The 24,214-nt window shown below is 38.0% G+C and overlaps 1 protein-coding gene across 1 annotated transcript in view; it reads left to right on the top strand.

Moving 5' to 3' along the window:
* Nucleotides 1-11,549: 11,549 nt before the first annotated feature.
* Nucleotides 11,550-24,214, top strand: part of MALL (mal, T cell differentiation protein like) — a 50,569-nt gene continuing 37,904 nt past the window's right edge. Inside the window, exon 1 of the mRNA XM_074209264.1 lies at nt 11,550-11,775. Coding sequence (XP_074065365.1) covers nt 11,668-11,775 — 108 coding nt within the window. The 5' untranslated portion in view covers nt 11,550-11,667. The remainder of the gene's footprint in view (nt 11,776-24,214) is intronic.

The following is a 24,214-nucleotide window of genomic DNA, read 5'->3' as shown; positions in this document are numbered from 1 at the left end:
ACTCCCCTCAGCAGGGAATAGTCAGGTTAGCATTTTACATACATATTTTGTTAAACATATTTACAAGTTGGTAATTTTTGGCATGAGGAATTAGGATTAAGGGAAGGAGATACATAAGAGATAATTTTTATAAAATGTTCATCAGATTTGGAAGCATTTTTTTTCTGTGGGTTTTGTTTTGTTTTTCTTCCTCTGGTTGGGGAAAATATAGTCCATAACCAGTCAAATACATTTGTCCTAGCTCTCTGGACTGTCGAGAGGAGCTGTTTCCATCAAGGTTGCTCTTCTCATAATGTTGTTGATGTGTACATTGTTCTCTTGGCTCTACTCCTTTCACTCAGCATCAGATCTCGTAAGTCATTCCATACTTCTCTAGAGTTCAACCATTTATGGTTTTTTATAGAACAATAATATTCCATAGTATTCATGTACTGTAACTTGTTTAGCCATTCCCCAATTGATGGACATACCCTCAATTTCCAATTCTTTGCCACTAAAAAAAGAACTGCCTAGCATCATTTCAAATTACATTCTAGAATGGGTGGACCAATTTTCAATTGGGGGGAGGAGGGAATTACTTTTTAAAAGCTTTGTGGAAGAAATAGACATTGGGGCTGCTTGCCTCTGATCAACTTCAAGAAATCTTCCCTTGAATATTTCAACAAACTTAAATATTATCAATTGCTATCTATAAGGCATAATATTTATGTCCTTGGAATATAATTAAAAGTCCCTGTACTTATAAATTCATATTCTCTTTGGGATACAGTAAATACTCAAATAAGTACAAAATATTTTTTGTATTTTCAAATATAGTGCCTAAGAGAGAGTGTACTTGTAACAACTCATGGACTCAGAAGGGACTAGCAAATAACTGAATCAAGAAAGGCTTAATGTAGAATGACATTAGACCTATGCCTTGAAGAAAGATATTCTAATAGTGTACCTAGGTAATGCAGTGGATCTAGTGTTGATCCTGGAATCTGCAAGATCTGTGTTCAAATCTGCCCTCAGACACTTCCTAGCTATGTGAACTTGGGCAAGTCACTTTATCCTATTTACCTCAGTTTCCTCATCTGTCAAATGAGCTGGAGAAGAAAATTGAAAATCACTATAATATTTTTGCTAAGAAAATCACAGAAAGTTAGACATAACTGAAAAATGATTAAACAAAAGAGAAGCAAAAGACATAGTTCATTCCATCCTTTTGGGGCAATTTGGGCAGAGGCATGAGATGGAAGATAGCATGTGGAGTTTAAAGAATAGCAAGAAGTCATTTGGGAATATGAAAAGTCTGAGAAGGTAGGTAGGATCCATTTTAAATGCTAAGCTGAAAAATTTGTATTAGTGGGTGGGACACAGATCCAACAAAAGGACTGAGAGGAGCAGTCAAACTGGTAGGGGAACCAAAACAGAAACTAAGGGAGGAGCTAGTAGATCCTAAGAGAGAGTGACTCTATATTTGTGTGACTGTTGTTTTGTGTCAGTTTACCTGTTGGGTGATGCATTCGGACAGTTATTAGCTATTATCTCATTAGGTTTTAAGTTGCTTGAGATAGATGGCCATGTTTAGTAATTTTGGTCCTTGCCTAAGTCTTGCATAGTGACAAATGAATACCGTCACTGAGGTCTTGAAAAAGGTATGATACCCTCCATCAGACCATATAGTCCAAATTTTATTTCAGAAAATAGTATTAACATGTTTATAAAGACACTTAAGAATGTCTTTTACCAGGTAAATTTCAATTTTCTCTGAAAAAAGAGAATTGTATGCTTGGTGAATTTAGGTAGGTTATTATTTTAGCAGTCTTCCAATCCTTCATTCTGGCATAGGTGATTCTTCAAGGGATTTTAGCTGGAATTTAAAGAAAGTCAATAGGTAGAGTTGAAGAGGGAGAGTGATTCAGGCAGAAGGGACAATGAGAAAAAAATGTCCAGAGATGAAGCACCTTAATTGTAGAATATCAAGGAGATCAGTATCACTGGATTTAAGAGTATGTGGCAGGGAATAAGAGAAAGGTAGAAGAAGAATGAGTTATAAAGGACTTAGAATACTAAGCAGAACATTTTGCTTGATCTTGGAGGTAATGTAGCCATTGGAGTTTATTGAGTGAGGGGGGAAGGGGGTAATGACATAATGGAACCTGTGCTTTAGGGAAATCACTTTAGTGACTGAAATGAATGATAGACTAAGGAGTGATTGGAGGCAGGCATCAGCAGCCTGTTGCAGTGATCCAGGTGTGAGGTGATGAGCATCTGTCAAAGTACTGGCACTGTCAAAGGAAAGAAGGGGATGCGTTTTAATAGACCTTGGCAATAGATTGGATAAAGGGGTGAGAGATAGCAAGGAGTCCATCACTTCAAGGTTGTAAATCTGAGGGACTGGGAGGGTGGTATTGCTCTCTATAAATAATAGGAAAGATCGGAAGGGGAGGGCTAGGGAGAAAGATAATGAGTTCTATTTTGGACATATTTGGTTTAAGGTGCTCATTGGATAGCCAATTTGAGAGGTTTGAAAGGTAGATGGAAATGTGAGATTGGAGATCAGCAGAGATTGCAGGTTAGATAGATTTGAGAATAGTCAGTATAGGTATTGTACTTAAATCCATAGGGATTTAAGGAAATCATCAAATGAAGATCCAGCAAAGGAACTGAAAAGAAGTCAGATTGGTAAGAGTAGAACCAGGATAAAATGATATCCTGAAAACCTAGACAAGTAAAAAGGAGAAGAGGGTGATCAACAGTGTCAAAGACGGCAGTGAGCTCACAAAAAATGAGGACTGAGAAAAGATCATTGCATTAGGTAACTAAGAGGTCATTGATAACTTTGGAGAGATTAGTTTTGGTGGTATGATAAGATCATAAACTGGATTTGTAAGAATTTAAGAAGAGAGTGAGAGGAGAGAAAATAGAGGCACCTATTATAGATGACTTTTTTGAGAACTAACTACAAAGGGCAAAGGAGATATAGGTACATGAAAGTAGGGATGGAGGAATCAGCTAAAGGTTTTTCAGAATGGGGAGACGTATATATTGTAGGCAGAATAGATAAACAAGTAGATAGAGATTGAAAAGAAATGATAGAGTGGGAAAAGAAATAGCAAAATTTACCTAGAGGAACAAAAGATTAAGGCTATCAAGAGAAATGATGAAAAACAATTGGGAAAGAAGAATATAAGTCATGAATAACCATATGAAAAAAATTCCCTAAATCACTAATAAGAAAATGCAAATTAAATCACTCTGAAGTTTCATCTACACCTATTAAATTGTCAAGAATGTTGAAAGAGAAAATGACAATTATTGAAAGTACTATGGGAAAACAAATACATTAATACATTGTTGGTGTTGTCAAACCATTTTGCAAAATAATTTGGAACTACGCCTTGAAAATCATTAAACTGTACATAATCCCCAAAAGAGAGAAAGGACCATATGCACCAAAATACTAGTAGCAAAAAATTTTGTTGCAGCAAAGACCTGGATTTAGTTGGGGAACAAACTATGGACTATGGATATAATGAAATATTACTGTACTGTAAGAAATGATTAGAATAGATTCAGATAAACCAGAGTCATTTATATGAACTGATGTTGAGTGAAATGAAGAGAACTAGGAGCATTATGTACCCAGTGATTATAACAATGGAAATAGAAATTACAACAACCTCCATTCCATTGTTTAATCATAATGATCAAACTTGACCCCAAAAAAGAGAGTTGAGAAAATGCTCTTCTTCTCTTCTTCATAAAGATGGAGACTATGAACTTGAGACAATGCACATGCTGTCAGATTTAGTTGATATGTTGGTTGGTCTAACTGGGGTTTTTTTCCTTCCTTTTGAAAAAAATTCTTTATAATAGAGATTTCCCTTTATTTAGGGAATAGGAAAAATGTATTTTTAAATGGTGAAGTAAAAATTATTAATAATTTTTAAAATAAGAAATAGAAGTTTAAAATGCATATATGTATAACCTATATCAAATTGCTTGCCTTCTCGATGGGGGAGAGGGAAAGAAGAATGAAGAATTTGGAACTCAAAATTTTTTTAAATGAATGCTAAAAATTGTACATATAATTAGAAAAAAATTAAATATTACAATTGTTCAAAAAAAGAAATGAAAGTTTAAAAAAAGATAATTTAAGAACTAAATTATAGTAGCTCATAGGAAATATCAGTAGCAATGGGTCATTATGACTTGGGATGATATTAACCACTTCTAAAAAATTCCAGCCCCTTTCAAACATGCTGAAGTTTGAAGCCAATGAATCATGAACCCCTATTTGGAACACTGCTCATTTGTGAGGATTTAATTGATGTAGGATATTATAGAACAGCTTCTGAACTGCCTGGGTTTGTATTTTGTGACAAAAGAAATGAGTGTATATAAATCTCAGTGTGAGATCACGTCAGTGCCTTTTTCTCCATCTCAGATTTCCTTCCGATCTTCATTCACAACAGAGTAGAAGTATAGGCTTGATTTTAGGAGAGGACACCAATGACTCCAGCCATTGAAAGAAGCATACATACTCTACAGGGTTTCATTTTACAAACCCTTTTATCCCAGTAGACGCTTTCTAAAAAGTTGGCTGGTGGAATTCAGAGATGAAGAGCTGCCCCCAACCATGCTTTGAGTAGGTAGGAATTAATTCCCTATAATTATAATTGTTCTGAGTAATAAATGACACTCTGGGCTTCCTGAGCCTTTCATCTATCAATGAAAAAAATCATTCTTATGAGCATTAATTAATTCTTACAACACCTATTAGAATCTCATAACAAGAGTAGATAGGTATCTGAAGTACCCAGTAGTCTTTTCCAGGATCACCAAGATGAGTATCAGGTTCATGATAGAATTGAGAACTGCCTATTCTGGGCTCAGATGAAGTTGACTCAGATGTGACGGGTGTTAGATTGAGTTAAGGCATTGTGGGTCTGAGAGAGTAGATCAAACATTTCTGGATTGAGTGGGGGGGGGGAACAATGCCTTCAACATTGCAATTTCATCAGGGTTTGTTGGTTGAGTTGATTGGAATAAGAATCAAAGAAATGAACCCAAATTTCACAACCTGAAACTGAACTCAAAATACACCAAGTAACAGGCATTATGTTAGCCATTGAAGATACAAAGACAAAAACCAAACAGCTTCTTCCCTCAAAAATTATCCACAAATATCCTCTTATTCCATTTCTACTATGTATTGACTCCCTCAATTAGAGGTGAGGTGCTTAAAAGCAAAGTCTTTTTCAATTATTCTATTGTCTCACTGCCTAGAGAAGTAATTGATACATGGTTAATAAGTATGTTTTCATTCATTCGTTCTAGTGAAGGGATACCACGCTACACAGGTAAACAAATGCAACAGAACTTAAAAAGAGAAAGTCATGAACAACTGAAGAGGTGAGTAATGTTTCATGGAAGAGGTGATATCTGAGCTGAACCTTAAAGGAAGATGAGGATCTTAGAGGCAGAATCAAGGAAGGAGTATGTTTATTCTGTGCAAAAGAATAATGGCAATGGATTGAAGGCTGGATTCAAGAAACAAATGATTCAACTTTACTATAATGCAAAGTGTGTGCAGAAGAGCGATGTGAAGTAAAATTGGAAAGGAATTTGGAGTGAGACTGAAGAATTTGTATTTGATTTAAAAGGGAGATGTTTGAAAGCTACTGAGCAGAGATGTAATGGCAGATCTGGGTTTTGGTAACACTGAACTGGAGAAGGGAGAGACTGGAAGCAGGGAGATTAATTAAAAGGCTGTGACAGTTGTCAAAGTGAGGGGAGACAGGAACATGAACTTGGGTAGTGGTCATGTGTGTGGAGGAAAGGAAACAGATAGGATAGATAGACATTTGGTAAAGGAGTATTGGGAATGGAGAAGGCAATATCAAGATGATTCTGAAGTTATGAAACTGGGCAACAGGAGAAACATAGCAGTGATGCTCTCAAAAGAAATGGGAAAATTTGGAGGAAAAGTGCTAAATGCAGGCAATTCAGTTCTCTTCAATTCACTGAACATTTATTAAATACCTATTGTATGAGTTCTGTTTTTGGACATAGTGAAATTAAGATGGTTATGGGATGTCTGGGTAAGATTTCTAGTATGTAACTGTCTGCTTTAGTGTTAGGGAAAAGATTTGGACTGTTTATATAGATCCAGAAGTCATCCATATGGTGGTGAATTATATAACTAGTGAATTCAAAATCAGAAGAAAAAGCATAGTTAATATCTTTATAGGAATCACATAATTCCAGTTTCTGGGGTTGGTCCTGATTTCAAATGAATAAACTCTTATCTTCTAATATACTTTGTCATGGGGCAGCTAGGCCTGGAAATCTGAATTCAGATTTGACTTTAGATGCTTACTAGTTCTGTAACCCTGAACAAGTCACTTAAACCTGTTTGCCTCAGCTTCCTCATCTGTACAATGACCTGAATAAGGAAATGGCAAACCACTTTAATATCTTTGACAAGAAAATCCCAACTGGGGCAAAGAAAAGTCAGACACAACTGAACATCCTTTGTCATGCTATACTTTTTTTGTCCATAAAATATGATCACTTCAAATACTGTACCAATCAAATGTCAACTCTTGCAAAGCACTGGATTTAGAGTCAGAAGATTTGGGTTCATATCCCAACTCTGCCACTTAATGCAAGTGTGATTATAGATATATCACTTTCATTCTCTGAATTTGAAATTTTCCCTCTGTAAAATGAGAGAGCTGGTCTGGAAAACCTCAATTAGTCTCTTCAGTTTCTAAATCCATAATCAAATAAACGAGAAAGTACCATTTTGACAACATACTCTACTATCTGTGAACTAACCTAGTCATGTACAAGAGGCTCATTACTAACAGACTGGCCTAAGGTGACGAATTCTTTGACCAGAGGTGACCTATAAAATTAAGAAAAAAGGAAAGTGGACCTTGGTCCTGCCCAGTCCTTCTGCTCCAATAGTGACAGAAATGGAGTCACCACTCCATCACTCACTTCTCCATGGAGAAGAGGCCAGAGGGTGCTAAGGATGGCACAGTTTTTATGTTTTTATAACCTCTGTAAACAATAATGTTGATCCTTTAAATATGGGATCTGGATTGTATGTGTGGTGCTACAATATCATTCCAAGAACATTTTTTATTGTTGTTGTTATTCAGTTGTGTCCAACTCTTTGTGACCCCATTTGAGATTTTCTTGGCAAAGATACTGATATATTTTCTCCTCCAGTCATTTTATAGATGAGAAAACTGAGGCAAACAAGATTAAATGACTTGTCTAGGGTCACACAGTAAATGAGATGAGTCCTACTCACTCCAGGCCTGACACTATCCATTACCTAGCTACCAGAGTATTTTTGCCTCATATTTAGAGACAGGTGGTACAGGGGATAGGATGATTGATCTGGAGTTAGGAAGACCTGAGTTCAAATCTACTTCCTAGCCAGGTGACCCTGGACAAGTCATTTAATCTTTCGGCCTCAGTTTCCTCAATTGTAAACTGGAGATCATATATTATACAACTTTTACAGACTATTCACAGCCATGGAGAAGGAAGGGAGGGTGGTAGAAAAATGTGAAACTTATCAATTTGTAAGTTGATGAAAGTTGAAAAACTACCATTGCATGTAATTGGAAAAATAAGATAAAATTTCAATTTAAAAAAACCAACAGGATTGCTGGGAGGGTCAAATGAGATCATATTTGTAAAATTCCTAGGACAGTGCATGATGCATAGTAGGTATTCCATTATTTCCTCTTTCCCACCTCCTGATGCTTAGACTTGCCCAAGTCACATAGCTAGTTAAGTATCAGAGGTGAGATTCAAACCCTGTCTTCTGAATTTAAATCTAGGACTCTTTATACTACAGTGTCTGCATCTGCTATGGGAGGCATTGTAGTATAATGGAAAAGGTACAACCCTGGAGTTCAATTATCAGGCTTCATATCATGCTTCTAATGCTTATCCCCTTGTAACTGGGTCTCAGTTTCCTCATCTGAAAAGTGAGGGACTTGGAGCAGATGCTCTAGTTCTCCATTCCTATGTGCCAGCTGTCATGGAGGTGAATAATGGGCATCTCTCAAACCTTGTATAAATGGTTCTGGTTTTTCTTTTTGACAAATGAGCAAGCTGAGTTTACTTGTGAGGTTAGGATCTGACCAGTGGCTGGAAGCCAGGAGAGACTTGCTCACAGTTCTACCCACCTCTAGGAAGCTGCTTCCCTGAACAGATGCTGGACTGTGGGTTATGTATTCATGGTATTTGGCCAGGTCTAAAAAAGGAAAAAGGAAGGAGGAGGTGGAGTAGTGAGGATGGAAGTGAGGAGCAGGGCAGAAGAAGAACTGTCCTGTAAGAGGAGATGAAACAAAGGGAGCACAGAAGACTTAAAAGACATCTTCAAGAAGGAATCTTGAATTCAAGGACACTAGGAGCCAACTTTCTAGGTTACTCTCCATTCTGGAACAAGGCAATTTCTCATTCCTTCATGGTGCCTACCTATCTCAGAGTCATTGGGAGGAAAAGACTTTGCAGACTTTACTGGGGGCAAGGGAAAGGAGATGTATTTTTTTTTAATTCTGAATCTAACATTCTGTTGTGTTTAAAGTAGAACAGAAATAAAGAACTAAATATGACATTATGAATCTCCTTTATTATATTAGACTTGCTTTCCCTCTTATGTTTAGGATATATACTTTTTAAGTATATACTTGTCCCCCACAAGTAGCATGGGGGAATATTGTTGACTGACTTGAAGGGAGATGGAATAGTCTTCTCTAGGTTCTTCTCCCCCTACTCTTCTCTTAGAGAGAGGAAGCAGGAAGTTGGAGCTAAAAGCTTTGTTGCTCTGCTTAATTGTTTCCTCTTTCCCATCCTCTAAGTATCATAGAAAAAGAACAAAAATTGATATTTGTGAAGTATTTTAACATTTGTAAAACTTTTATGATCTTTGTGAATCCTTATGACAACTTGCACTCTTATTGGTAGGTGGGATCCCCAGAGAGCAGTTAGCTACATCTTCCCCTTTGGTATTCTCTGGACTACCTCTGGAGACTTGGAGTATATTTCTAATATTAGTTCAAGTCCCATTCCAGTATGTTGTCCCAAAATCAATCACCAATTACAGTATCTCCCCATTGTCCTATTGACTCAATGATTAGCACACCTATTATTTTAATCAGTTGATTTCTCTTAAAATTTTATATTAATATCAGATTACTAAAAAGATATAGCAAGAACAGAGGTACAAAATTTCCTTTGAAACAGAGGTACATTTTTCCTCCTGGTCCTCTGGTCCACAGGGAAAGTGGTCTTAAACTTAGAATAGTTGTTACAAAACATTCACCCCACCAAGTTTACTTATGAATTTGACAGAGCTACTGGATGAGCCCATCCCTTGTAGGGCATAGTGCCTCAGCAGCTAGATTGAGCTTCCAGGTAGGTCTCTCTCAATGACTGAAAATAGGCTCAGTTTTGGGATGGAGTCCCATCACTGATACTCCGCTCCTTTGACATTTCAAACTCTCCCAAGACCTCTGTACCATAGGAAAGAAGACACAAAAAGAAGTGAACTCATCCCAGAGACAGACTTGTCTAGGAGACCATGGGTTCCCACAGGTCAGATTGGTGGGAAGTGGAAAAGGCATCCCCTTCACTGGTCCTCTGAGCTCAACTAGCTGTCTTTCACACTTCTGGACAGCAAAAAAATGGAGTGAATTCCCCTACTGGAATCTTTTGTAAGCACTTTCAATGCTGGATCCAGCCAAAATGATCAGGTAGGAAGTGGATAGGACACAGTTACATAACTTACATGTGCTCCAATAAATAGCTATGTCCCTTCATTCTACATTGTCATGCGCCCCCAGAAAGAGGGGTGCTAGAAGCAAATCTCACAGGCTTTAACAGCAAGCAAAACCCTCTCAGTGCATGTTCCTAGGATTGGAATTTCATTGGCCGCTTCTCTTGCTACATTTACTAAACATTTTACATACAATTTTCTCAAGTAACTGGCTGTCCAATCCAGCCCACTTTGAAGGGTAGCACGATGGTGTGGATAGAGCCCTGGAGCCAAGTTTAAATCCAGCCTCAGATACTTGACACTTACTAGCTGTATAACCTCAGACAAGTCGGCTCTGGAAGAAAAAGTGAAGTTGATGACTTAGCATAGCACTCCCTCACTCAAGTCTAGTTCAAGAGCATGTCATGGTATCACCTCCCTGATGTCATGGTCGTCTTCAAGGATGAAGGGCAAACGTTAACTATGGAAGGCAGAGTTTGAAGAAGGAAGGGAGGCAGGGGTGCAGATGACATGCTTTTTCAGTATCTGTGCACCAATTGGTCAAATATTTATTAATCATCTTCTATGAGTTAGACACTGGACTAAATAGCAGGGATTCAAAGACAATATTGGATGCAATGTCTCTCTAATAAGGAGAGAATATAACTGTGGGGGAAAAAAGTTATGTGTAAGTTAAAATGGAAATAATCAATAGAAAAAAAGGCTTTAAATTAAGGGAAAATTGGGAAAAGCTTTCTGTAGAAGGTAGAATTTTAGCTGAGACTTGCAGGATGCCAGGGAAGCTAGGAGGCAGACATGAGGAGGAAAAGCATTCAAGACAAGGAAAAGGCAGAGATAATGTCCCAATCATAAGATGAAGTTTCTTCTTTGAGCTTCAGCAAAAAGGCCAGTGTCTTTGGATTACAGAGTAGCAGAGTACATTAGAGCGGGTTGGGGAAATGGTATAAATAGTAAGAAGACTGGAAAGGGGCAGGAGGGGCAAGTAGTCAAAATAGATATTTCTCCTGCCTCTTCTTAAAATGAAAAAAAGAGAACCAGGTTCACCTTCCTTAGCATCCCACTGGAGATGATTGTCTAATCCATTGATTTAAAGTAACAAATTTATCAAGAACCATTATGAATTTTCCATGCTGTGTGAAATTGGGAGTTATTTTGACCTCATTCTACTTCTTCATATGGGAGATGAGTGATTTTTAATGATATAGTTTTTATATCAGACTCTTAGAGCCAGAAGAGATTCTTTCAGGCATTTACTCTGACTTGGTAGCTGAAAGCTCCTCTATGTATTGTCTCTTCCTATTAAAATGTGAATTCCCAGAGAGCCTTGCAAAGACAGCCTTGCTTTTCTGTACATACCTTCCCAGTTCTTTGCCTAGAATAGGCATTTAATAAAGGGGTTTTTTCTCCCATTCATTTATATAGTCCAACCCTTAATCATTGATAAGGAAACTTAGACCCTGAGAGGGTTAGCCAAAGGACAGATGACTAGTCCAGGGTCACACAACTAGTACATTTTGAGTGGATGAGACCAGCTCTGGAACCAGTGCTCCTTCCTCTCCATCACATTGCCTTCTTTAAAGATCCTAACATCCTGCTCTAATATTCTACATGGCTGGGACTGAGCCTAGGAGAGGGCCCTTCTAATTTTAAGTCCCGTTTCAATGCCCTACAGTTTCATTGATGATTCTTTTGGCTGAAATGAGTGGAAGGACCTGCTAGGCTGGAAATCTTTTTTTTTTTTTTCAGTCTACGTCTCAGGCAATGGGTGTGTCTGGGTATAATATTTGAAGTGTTGAGAGCCAGGCAGAGTTGCTGCACAGATAATCAGGTCTAGGTGAAGTGTGACAGAGGCCCCTGAACACAGAGAGGGGATGGCAACTAAAGACTTCCCTCCACCCACCACCTATGCACCTCCTGAAGTGCCTACAGGATTAGCCTTTTTTCTAACAATCCCGTATGCTTTCTTCATTCCAGAACTGGTAAGTCTTCTCCACTTTCCTTTCCTGCAGAGCACCGTGAAGACAAGGAAAAGTCAGGGGGTGGGAAGGAAGAATCCATCTATGGGATGGTTGGGATTTAGAACATATCTGAGTGAAGAAAATATCACAATATTCAGGGAAATCTTTTAGGTGTCTCGAATTGCTGTTATTTTATCTCTTAAACAGGAAACTGGTCTCTTCCTCAGTTTAGCTCTGTCCAAAATATCTACATGTCTCATAGGAATCCGCTTAAAGCTAAAACAATAGGCACCACAAAATAAATTTCAATTTCATGCCCCAGTTATAGTAATGTTGGGGATGCGGGCTTTTAAACTCAAAGCCAGGGTGATGAATGCTTAGCACTGTGTTACTCTGCAGCCTGATGTTTACAGCTCAGTACTGGTCACTTAAATAACCAGAATTCTGGTTAAGGCATTTGACCCAAGGCTTTATAAATATAAATGTTGCTTCTTTTTTGCCTTTGAGAAGCTGTTTGTGGAATCATGGGTTTAGAACTGGAAGGGACCTTAGAAATCAGCCTAATTCAACCTCCTCATTTTACAAATAAGTAAACTGAAGCTCAGAGAGATGAGATCATATAAGTATAATAAGTTGGAGAAGCGAGATTTGAACCTCTGGTACTTTTGCCACGATTTTGTTCCACCTAGTGGATTCTATCCATGTGGATCACTAATTACACTTCGCCTTGGAGGGGGCAGGAAGGAAAATATGGGGGTGGGAAGGAGTTTAAAAAATGCTGGCTGAGGAATCAGAGGATCTGACTGAAAGTTGACTCTGTTTCTATTGAGTGTGTGATATTGAGACAAGACACTGGGTCACAGTTTCCTCATCTGTAATAGGAGGGTTAGCCTGACTTCTAAGTCCTCTTCCAGCTTTAAATCTATGACTTTTTGGTAGCTCAGATACACAAGGTGGGTAACAAAAAAAACAACCTTTCTCCCAGGGTTGAAAATATATGCTTTTTCTTTCTCATTGACTATTCCTTATCTGCCTCATAGAGTCACTGGGAGGAAAAGATTTTGCAGATTTTTTTTATTGTAATTGTTGTCTGACTTTGAACTTTGGCTTATGTTTATTTCATTGCAATAGAGTAAGCTGACAATCACTTGTCATTAAAAAAACACCATCACCAACTGCAACAAAAACATCATATGTGAACCCAATGCCAGTTGAGAATCACCTCCTACACTTACTGCTTGGAGTGGATAGTGACCAGAAAAACCCATATCAGAACTAGGAAAAGAGAGCCATAACACATTATGTCAGTTGGCATGTTTTCAGTTTCTGGGCTTTAAGGTGCCTGCCAAACCAGATACATCCCAGCCCAGTGCAAACCTGAATTGGATACAATCAATTACCTGAGACTCAAGGGAAGCCTTTCCCTTTTTCTAAAACTGGATGTTTCTATCCCAAATTCGTTGTTCAATTGTATCTGACTCTTCATGACCCTTTTTGAGGTTTTCTTGGCAGAGGCACTGAAGTGATTTGCCATTTCCTCTTCTAGCTCATTTTGCAGATGAGGAAACTGAGGCAGAGTTAAGTGGCTTGCCTAGGGTCACCCTTGCCCAAGTTCCTTGCCCAGAGTCTTCTTTTTTTTCTTTTTTCTTTTAGTTGTTTTTTGCAAGGCAATGGGGTTAAGTGGCTTGCCCAAGGCCACACAGCTAGGTAATTATTAAGTGTCTGAGGTCAGATTTGAACTCAGGTACTCCTGACTCCAGGGCTGGTGCTCTATCCACTGCGCTACCTAGCCACCCCCCCCCAGGGTCTTCTTGACTCCAGCCTTAAAACTTTATCCACTACACCACCTAGATGCCCCAGATAGAAGAGGAGAAAACAAAAACTCATGCATAATTCCATTGAATCCAACCAGAGCCTTTCACTTTCATATTTTCTTTTGTCCCAGTTGAGTAAGAGACTTCTGAAGTTGTCAAGGACTTGAATAACTCCTGAAGAGAAGCTTTATAAAGAAGGATGTCATAAATAGCTATTTCTCAGGGTTCAGGGGCCAAACTATTGAAGCCCCACCCAAAGTGTTTTTGTCAGGGCCTCCACTCCAGGATGAAGTGATCTTGGGTAACTTTCTACACCAGTGACATTTCAAATGCTCTTTGAGTTCTGTATTTACAACTGTGCTGTGTGTTCACTGCCTTACCTTTGAAACTTTAAAATTCCCTGAATAAGCAAAACCTGCTCTATGACACAGGGCTGTAATGGGATTGCCAAGAGGATTATATGTGATGGAAGATGAAGGTGAATAGGGGACTGATACTTGATGTGGATAGGAAATGATAGTTCTTAGGGAAATAATATTAATAATAGCTGACATAATGCTCAAGGACAGAACTTATAAAAAGAACTCCAAAGGAATACAGGATCAGAGGGTTGTAAATGAGCCTTCATCATCTGTATCATATGGGCTAATATGCATTGCTATGAGAGGATAGAGAGCAAGGAAAATGAGTTTATGATGTAATAAAGAGGCAGTGTAGTATAAAGGAATGAACACTAACTCTGAGGTGGGAGAATGTGGGTTCAAATCATGACTCATTTAATATTTGATGTTTACTTAACTGTGTGACTTGGCAAATCACTTAACCTCACTAGAATTTAGTTTTCCTTATGTGAAAGGGAGAGGAATGAAACAAGAATTAATATTAATTACCTCCTTTGCGCTGGTACTGTGCTGAGTGATTTACAAATATTATCTCATTTGTTCCTCAAAGCAACAACCCTGAGAGCTAGGTACCATTATGATCCCCATTTTATAGTTGAGGAAACTGAGGCAGACAGCGGTTGGGTGACTTGTCTAGCATCACACAACTAGGAATGTTTTGAGTTCAAATTTGAACTCAGGTCTTCCTAACTTTAGACCCAATGTTCTATTCATTGTGCCTCTGAGACAGTAAATAATTGGATTAAATATGACTTTGGAAGTCCCTTGCAACCCTTGATCTATTATTCTATAAGTTTAAAAGTCAAAAGCAACCTTGATCTGATGATTAGAATGATAACAGTAGCTTGTGTGTGTGTGTGTATAGCATGTTTCTCCCTCTCAACAAAGTAGTGCAAGTAATTACTCTTCTATTTTATAGAAAAGAAAATTGAGGCTAAGAGAAATTTTAACTGATTCTAGGTCACTCAGCTAATAAGTATAAGAGCTGGGACTTAAGGTCTTCTAACTCCAAGCTGAATGAATGTGCTGTTTTTTTCTTACTATACAGAAATGCCTTTGATATTTATATGACAAAAACCAAAGAGAAATGCTAAATGTCACTTTCCTTCATTGTGAAAGATATATATGACTATCTAGATATTATAATACAGTTTTTGAAGGTGATGGCAGAATGGACCATACCTGTGAAATCTGGGATTAGAAATCCAGGCAATTACTCTACAGGTCCCTCTAGAAGAGTTTCATCACAGAATCAGACCAGAGATCTGGTCTGTTCTTCTCCAAATAGACATACAGGAATATGAATACACAAAGCAGACCTGAAACTTGGGAAAGAAGAGTAGAGTGGATGGAAATACCTTTGGTCAAGTCCTGGAGTAGGGGAAGTTACCTGTGAGGAACCGAGGGGTAGATAGGCAGAAAGGAAGATTAGATAGATAGATAGATAGATAGATAGATAGATAGATAGATAGATAGAAATATTAATGTACAGAGATGTTTGCATGTTGTCTCCTCCATTAGAATGTTGAGTTGCTTAAAGGCAGGAACTGGAGATGTTTTGCCTTTCTATTTTTTTCCTCCATGTTTAGAACAATGTCTTGCACGTAGTCAGTATTTATTAAATTCTTGTTAACAGATTAGCTATGTAACCTTAGACAAGTCATTTAACCTCTCTGTGCCTCCATTTCTTTATCTACAAAATATAGAATTTGATGACCCCGTAGGTACTTTCCAGTTTTGTGACTTACTGCCTCAGCAACCGAGAGTCTAGAATATATAGGGGTATATAACAGGGACTGACGACAAATCAAAGAGAATAGAATCAGGAAGTTCCACAGCTCAGAAGATGTTAAAGTCTGTCAAAAATGTCAAAAGGAGCCAAGATGCAGAAGTAAGTAGTAAATAGCCATAACATTTATTTACCTCCAAACAAGCATAAAATAACACCCCAAAATAAATCCTGGAACAATAGAACCAGCAAAAAAGATGGGATGAAACACTCCTTTTAGCCCAAGAAACTTGAAATATTGACAGGAAAAGTCTCACTAGGGTAGAGGGGGATTGCCATACAGACAGAAAGCATCCAAGACAGCAGCAAGCTCCATCTCAGTCAATCAGTGGGAGACTCTAAGCCCCAGTGTTGTGGAGCAGGCAAACACCAACCCCCAGACGCCCCCCCCCACAGTGACAAGCGGTGGAGTCCATGCCTGGGGAGGCACAAACAGTATCAGAGTCAAGATTTGCACTGTTTGAGCCTAATAGAGGTGGTCCAGGCACATGCTTATTGTATGTGTTTAACCCAGTTTGTGAGAAATTGTGCTCTACCTCCTCTGCCTTCTCTCACTGCACATTCCTGGATTTCCCCCTCCCCCACCACACACCTTAACTTAGCCAGGAGAATAAGTAGACTACAGCTCAGAAAACCACCATGTGCTTCAGAAAACAGCCCCAGCAGTTTCTAGTAGCCAGACCCTCACATGCTTCATTGTAGCCTGAGAGAAACACAAAAACACCCCACTTGCCTCAGTACATGCCAGACACCAGCACTAGGATCCTAGCTCAGCAACAGGCAAGCTACCAGACTCCTACAGCCCTTCGGAGTGCCAATCGTCCCCCATACCACCCCTTCAGTTCAATAACAGATGTAAGGGCTCCCCTGAGAAGCCTTAGGATAACAGTGTGGGGTGGCTAGGTGGCGAAGTGGATAAAGCACCAGCCCTGGAGTCAAGAGTACCTGGGTTCAAATCTGGTCTCAGACACTTAATGATTACCTAGCTGTGTGACCCTGGGCAAGCCACTTAACCCCATTAAAAAAAAAGGATAACAAGTGTAGCACCAGGACATCTGGCACAAGAAGCCTGAGACAGTGCCCCTTCCAATATTAGAGACAGAGTCAAATTTAAAAGAAAAATAAAAGGCAAAAAAGATGAACAAAAAATATCAACAAAAAAGAATCTGACTGTAAAATATTATGGTGACAAGAAAGATCAGGACACAAATTCAGAAGGGGACAATAATGTCAAGATATCTATGGACAAATCCCTAGATCAAAATGGGAAATGGTCTCAAGTCCAGAAAGTATTCACAAAAATGCTCAAAAAGGAACATAAAATCACATTAGAGTGATAGAAGAAAAAATTGGGGAAAGCAATGAGAGTGATGCAAAAAAATATGAAAAAAGAGTCAACAACTTGGCAAAAGAAAATAGCTACTTAATAAGTACAATTGGTCAAATGGGAAAGGAAGTACAAAAGCTAACCGAGAAAAACAACTCCTTATAAGTTAGAATTGGGCAAGTATAAATGAATGACATTATGAGACATCAATAATCAATCAAACAAATTCAAAAGAATGAAAAAAACAAAAGAAAATGTAAAATACCTCATTGGAAAAACAAATGACCTGGATAGATCCAGAAGAGACAATATCAGAATCACTGGACTACTCGAAAATCATAATAAATAGATGACCTGGGCAGCATCTTTCAAGAAATTATTCAGAAAAACTTGTCCAATATGCTGGAACCAGGGTAAAATAGGAATTGAAAGAATCCATCTATCACTTCAGGAAAGAGATCCCAAAATAAAAATCCAAGGAACATTATAGTCAAATTTCAGAACTATCTGTCAGGTCAAGGAAAAAATCCTGCAAGTGACCAGAAAGAAACAATTTAAACATCAGGGAACCACAAGCAGAATCATACAGGCTTTAGCAACATTAAAGAATCAGAAATCATGGAGCATGATGTTCTGGAAGGTAAAGAGATAAGACTACAACCAAGAATCATTTACCCAGTGAAATTAAATATTATACTTCAAGGGAAAAGATAATTATTCAATGAAATAGAACCTCATCAAGTTTTCATAAAGAGAAGACCAGAATTGCAAACAACATTTTATCTCCTATTTCAAGACCCAAGAAAAGCCTAAAAAGGGGAAAAGATAAAAGAAAATATGAAGAATTCAGTGAAATTAAAACTGTTTACATCCCTACATGAGAAGATGATACTTGTAATTCCTAAAAATTGTACCACTATTAGTACAGCTAGAAGAAATATTGTATAAGATAAATTTGAGGGAAAGACATTAAAAAAATTAAGGGGCAAGAAAAAAGGAGTTCATTGGGTGCAGAAGGAAGGGAGAAGTAGAATGGGACAAAGTATTTCACATGAAGAAGTGAGAAAAATATATTGCAGTGAAGGAAAAGTGGGAAGGGTGGGCAACTGAGCATTAAACTTGAACCTTACTTTCATCAGTATTGACTCATAAGGAATAATATGCACAATCATTTGATTATAGAAATCTATCTTACTCAACAGGAAAGTAGAAGAAAAGGAGATTAAGTAAGGGGGGGGTGGAGGGAAGGGATTTACAGAAGAAAGGGAGAGCAGGGGAGGTAATAGACAGAAGTAAAATACCATTGAAGAAGAAAAGGGTGAAAGGAAAAAAGAGGACAAACAGGAAGAAAAATGAAATAGAGGGAAACACATAATTAGTAATCATAACTATGAATGTGGATGGAATGAATGCTCCCACAAAATATAAGTGAATAGCAGAATGGATCAAAAACCAGAATCCCATAGTAAGTTGTTTACAAGAGACATACTTGAAACAGACATATATACACAGAATAAAGGCAAGAGGTTGGAGGCAAATATATTATGCTTCAAATGAAGTAAAAAAAAAAGGCAGGAGTAGCAATCCTGATTTCACACAAAGCAAAAGCAAAAACAGACTTAATTAAAAGAGATAAGGAAGGAAAATATATCTTGCTAAAAGATACCATAGACAATGAATAGACAGTATTAAACATATATGCACCAAGTGATATAGCATCCAAATTCTTGAAGGAAAAATTTAAGTACATTATAAAATGAAATAAATAGCAAAGTGGGGTGGGGTGGGGTGGGGTGAGGAATCCTAGTTGCCTTCTCTCAGAACTTGACAAATCCAACCAAAAAATAAACAAACAAGAAACTAAGGAGGTGAATAGAATATTAGAAAAGTTAGATGTGCTAGATCTTTGGAGAAAAGTGAATGGAAACAGAAAGAATAAAACTTTTTCTCAATAGCACATGGCACCTACCTAAGAATTAACCATGTGAAAGAGCAGAGAAAAATCTCAAAATCAAATGTAGAAAGGCAAAAAATATTAAATGTATTCTTTTCAAATCATAATAATTAAAATATATTCAATAAAGGATAGTGGAAAGATAGATTTAAATTAATTAGAAAATAAATAATCTAATCCTAATGAGTAAGTCAAAGAACAATCATAGAAACAATAATTTCATTAAAGAGAATGCCAACAATGAGACAACATCTCAAAATTTACGGAATACAATCAAAGCAGTACTTAGGGGAAATTTTATTTCTTTAAATTCTTACATTGACAAAACAGAGAAAGAACAGGTCAACGAATTAGATACTTGTTTCACCAAACTGAAACTCCTAAAAATCAAAGGTTAAATTAATAAAGTTGAAAGTAAAATAAAAATTATTGAACTAATAAAACTAGAAACTGGTTTTATGGAAAAGTCTGTAAGACAGATAAGGCACTGATTAATTTCAGACATGGGAAGCAACCTGATCAAAGGTAAGCAGGCAGGAAATGAATGCTCATAGAAAGGGAAGAGTAGGAAGCTAATTTGAATAAAATGGAGAGTACATTTTGGGGAATGGGGAATAACAAGATATAAGACTGGAAAGGTAGGTAGAAGCCATACCGAGGAAGGCTTTAAAAGCTAGGGTAAGGAGTTAGTATTTTATGTCAGCGGCAATAGGGAGCCACTTGGCTTTAAGAACTCATTACAGGAACCAGGAACTCCCTCCCTTCCTAACTTGTGCCAGATTTGTCCATCAGTGTTGATTCAAGAAGGTTTTGGCAGAGGGATTTATCCTGGATACCATTTATATGAATGGTTCTGCAGAAATGAGTCATTTTTTAAAATTGTGACGCATTCTGGGCTACTGTTTCCTTACATTGTCTCTGGTTGCATTCCAGACAAACTGTATCAGCTACAGCTAAAGCTTTCAGGTGGAAAACCCATTTGGAAAAGCATTTTAGAACAGGAAAAGACCTTAAAGATCATTTGGTAAATCTTCCACATTTTTTTCAATGAGGAAGGAAATCAAGGTCCAGGGAGGGATATCAAGTTGCTTGATGGAGGTCACACAGCTAGTTAGAGGTAGTCTTCCTCCCAAAATCTTCATCCCAGTGCTTATTCTAGTTCCTTCCATTGATTCTCATTTGATTTTTCTGATCAGATCATAAATGGAGAATCAGAAGGAATTTCAGAAGCAATGTAGTCCAATCCCCTCATTTTACAGATGCAACAACTAAGGCTCAGGGAAGTTAAGTGATTTACCCCAGGTTATACAAGCAAACTCCAGAGGTTAGGATTTGAACTCAGATCCTCTGACTCCAGAGCTCTTTCCAATGTACCATAATGTTTCCAGCATAAAAGGATTCTCCATAAGCAAGCTAGAAAATAAAATATAGAGGAAAAAACCATGTAGCTTCTTTGCAGCACTTTTCCTGCAGTAAACTAAAAACATGAGCAAAGGCCTCCTGGACTTCCTGCCCCTGTCCATCTATTTGATCAATGTGGTATCTAGTGAAAGTACCAAAGGATCCCACTAGGAAGTAATGACTTATCTATCTTTTGGATCGGTCCTACTCACTCCCTGGAGCTAATTAGATGTATTAAAACACAAAGATACTTAAAGCAAGGGGTACAGGGGGAAGAGAAATTTTCAACTAGATGTTAAATTTGCTGAGATAGAGGACAAGATGATCCCATGGAGCACCTCTAAACCGGAACTTTGTTCTGCTGTTGGAACTGGGAAAATTTTAATCCTTCCTTCTATTGTTCCCAATTTTCCTACTAAATACGCATAGAAATAGATTATGATCCTCTCCTCATTAACACCTGTTCCCACTTCTCTTGCAATTTTTGGTGATGGAATAAGATATATAGAGATTCCAAACCTTGTTATTTTGCATTGCAGTGAATATTAAGGATCACTTCTCAGAATGATGTTTATAAATATATAAAACAAAATACATAGCATTGTAAAGGAAACTAATCACTGAGTCTTTGAAATCTATCCACATATCCCTTGGAGGTCCATAGATCCCAGATTAAGAATCTTTTTAGGGGAACTTGCATGTCTCCTCTAGACCTCACTTAGCTTTTTACACTTCCTCCATCAAATCATAACAAGTCATTTTCTCCTGGGATGTACTTTCTCCATACTTCTTCCTCCTAGAATCCTTCGTACCTTCAAGGTACAGCTTAAATGTCTCCTCCAATGCATGTCCTTTCCTGATCCCCAGTCCTTCCCTGTTCTCTTTCTCACAAATTACTGGTATTTATTCTGTATTCTTTTTTTTTTCCACATCATGTAATTTTTTTTTAACAAAGCTTTTATTTTATTTTTTCAATTACATGCAAAGATAGGTTTCAAATTCATTCTTTTGCAAACTTCTGAGTTTCACATTTTCTACCATCCTCCCTTCTCTCCTCCCTCCCCATGGCAGTGAATAATCTGACATAAGTTGTACATGTACAATCGTGTTTAATATATTTCCATATTAGTCATGTGATGAAAGAAGAATTAAAACTAAGGAGGGGAAAAACATGAGAAAGAAAGAAAAACATGAAGTTTTAAAAAGTAAGGATAGTGTACTTTGCAGCACAAAATTCTTAAATCAACTTTTAAAAAAATTTCTGCTGCTTATTGTTTTTATAATACAGAAATTTCTAGATATAACCCCCTTTAGTTCTCCCTAGTATCAAAGCTTGGTGGCAGCTAGGTGGAGCATCTAGGCACCATCTAGGTGATAGAGTGCCAGACCTGGTTTCAGAAAGATGTGAGTTTAGATGTGACCTCAGACACTTACTAGCTATATGACCCTGGGCAAGTCATTTAACCCTGTTTGCTCAATTTCCTTATCTATAAAGTGAATTGGAGAAGAAAATGGCAAATCACTCCAGTATCTTTGCCAAGGAAGCTCCAAAATAGTCATAAACACTTGGAAAGAAGTTAAGTGACTGAGCAACAATAGTAACAAATCAACAGTGGTAACTGCAAAAAGAGAGATGAATGTCAGCTGCTTATGGAACAAAGATTGATCATTATGTTGTTGATGGGATCAGGGGTAACTAGATAAGTATGGGAATTTGGGGATCACTGAAAAGGTGAATGGAATTCCTCTCTCTCTCTCTCTCTCTCTCTCTCTCTCTCTCTCTCTCTCTCTCTCTCTGGGATGTCAAAACTGCTCAGGATTTTATAAAATATAATAAAGTAGACAGGTTAAAAAACTTCTCTTCCCAAAGGAGCAGAAGCACTTAAGAGAGAATGAATATCAAAGACCCAGTGGAAAGAGAGTGAGGCACAGAGAGAGAGAGAGAGAGAGAGAGAGAGACAGAGAGAGAGAGACAGAGACAGAGAGACAGAGACAGAGACAGACAGAGACAGAGACAGAGACAGAGACAGAGACAGAGAGAAAAGGGCAGGCTGCCACGAGACTTGGCTTAGTCTGGCCACCTGGTCTGGGGTGGCCCATGGTGCTGCACATGGTCTAAGAAAGAGCATGAGAAAAACCCATCCTGTCAAAGAAGAAGAGGAAACAGAACATAGAAGATTATGTGCTTCCAGTTAAATACTTTTCTGTGGTAGGCTGGTCATGGGGTGGTGCTTGGGGAGTGGTCTGGAACCTTGGGCCAGGTATTTTCGAAATGGCAAGCTACATACTAGTCCTTCCCATCCCAAGGTGCTCAACCCCCAAGTTCAACATGTCATTTCCTATCACATCAGCATCTAAGGGGAAAATGGGGGACAAGATACAAAACAACAGGTTCAAGGGGCAACAGGATACAATCAACAATCAAGGTCAGTCTACACATCAGGGGCAAACAGCCTTCTACAACAAGATTTTAACATCATTACAACTACATTCATAATTCTCTACATCATTCCCCTGCATCAGTAGGGAACCACTGGAGCTTATTGAATAGATTAAGTGATGCTATCAGATCTGAGCTTTAGGAAGATCACTTTGACAGTGAGGATAGGATGAGAACCTTGAGGCAGGACGTATAACCATCAAGCTATTTTAATAGTCTAGACTTGAAGTGATGAGTTCATTTGCTAGGGGGATGGCAATGTCAGAGGAGGGAAGTGGATTTATACAAGAGATGTTGTAAGGGTAGACTTATCAGGCCTCAGCAACTGATTAGAGATGAAATGTAAGAGAGAGTGAGAATGGTGAAGCTCTTGATAATAAGAGGAAAATTAGGAAGTGAGGGGAGAAAGAGAGAGGGGGAAAAAATAATGAGTTCTGTTTGGGGCATGTTGAGTTTAAGATGGCTATGAAACATCCACTTCAAGATGTCCAACAAGAAAATGAAAAAACAAGACTGGATGTCATTAGGGATTGTTATTGTTCAGTTTTATGACTCTTTATGACCCAGTGGACCATAGTACACCAATACTGTCCATGGGATTTTCTTGGCAATGATACAAGAATGACTTGCCATTTCTTTCTCCAATGGATTAAGGCAAAAAGACATTAAGTGACTTGTAAAAGGTCACACAACTAGTAAGTGTGGGAGGCCAAATTTGAAATCGGGTTTTACCTGAGACAAGGCCCAGTGCTCTATCCACTAAGCTATCTCTCAGAGGAGGTTAGAGCTAGGTAAATAGATCTGAGAATCAGATGCATAGAGATGATAATTGAATCTAAAGTTTTCATTCCATTCAGTTTTTCACCAAATGAAATAGTTTAAAGAGAGGAAGGAAAAGGGCTCTGGACAGAGTCTTGGGGTAGGCCTTGAGGTGTGCTTTGAAATTAGGATAAGAATAGGTGAGTTAAGAAAGGAAGGCATTCCAGGTGATGAATAGCTAGGCAAGGTAAGTTATTTAAATAATAAAATCAGAATATAAAACTGAGATCCTACTTTGTTAATTCTGCTCCTTTCTGGGCTAATTTTGATCTAATGGCCCCAAATATAGTCCCAAATAATAAACTTCACCTTATTGGGGTTTGTACCACCATAATATTGGGGTTGGCACTGGTCTGAGAAGGAATTCACAAGACTCAAGCTCTCTCCCAAGCAATTTGTAATTTTATTAAGCACGGCTGTGGAACAAAGGATTGAGAGTTGGAGGCAGAAAGAGAGAAGTGATCTCAGACTAACAATTGTGGGCCTGGAGGTCTGAAGTTAATGCCACAGACCCT

This window comes from Macrotis lagotis, chromosome 1 (genome assembly GCF_037893015.1).
Source record: "Macrotis lagotis isolate mMagLag1 chromosome 1, bilby.v1.9.chrom.fasta, whole genome shotgun sequence".
NCBI lineage: Eukaryota > Metazoa > Chordata > Mammalia > Peramelemorphia > Peramelidae > Macrotis > Macrotis lagotis.
The sequence above is the reverse complement of the archived record's forward strand: the minus strand, read 5'-3'. Positions and strand labels throughout refer to the sequence as shown.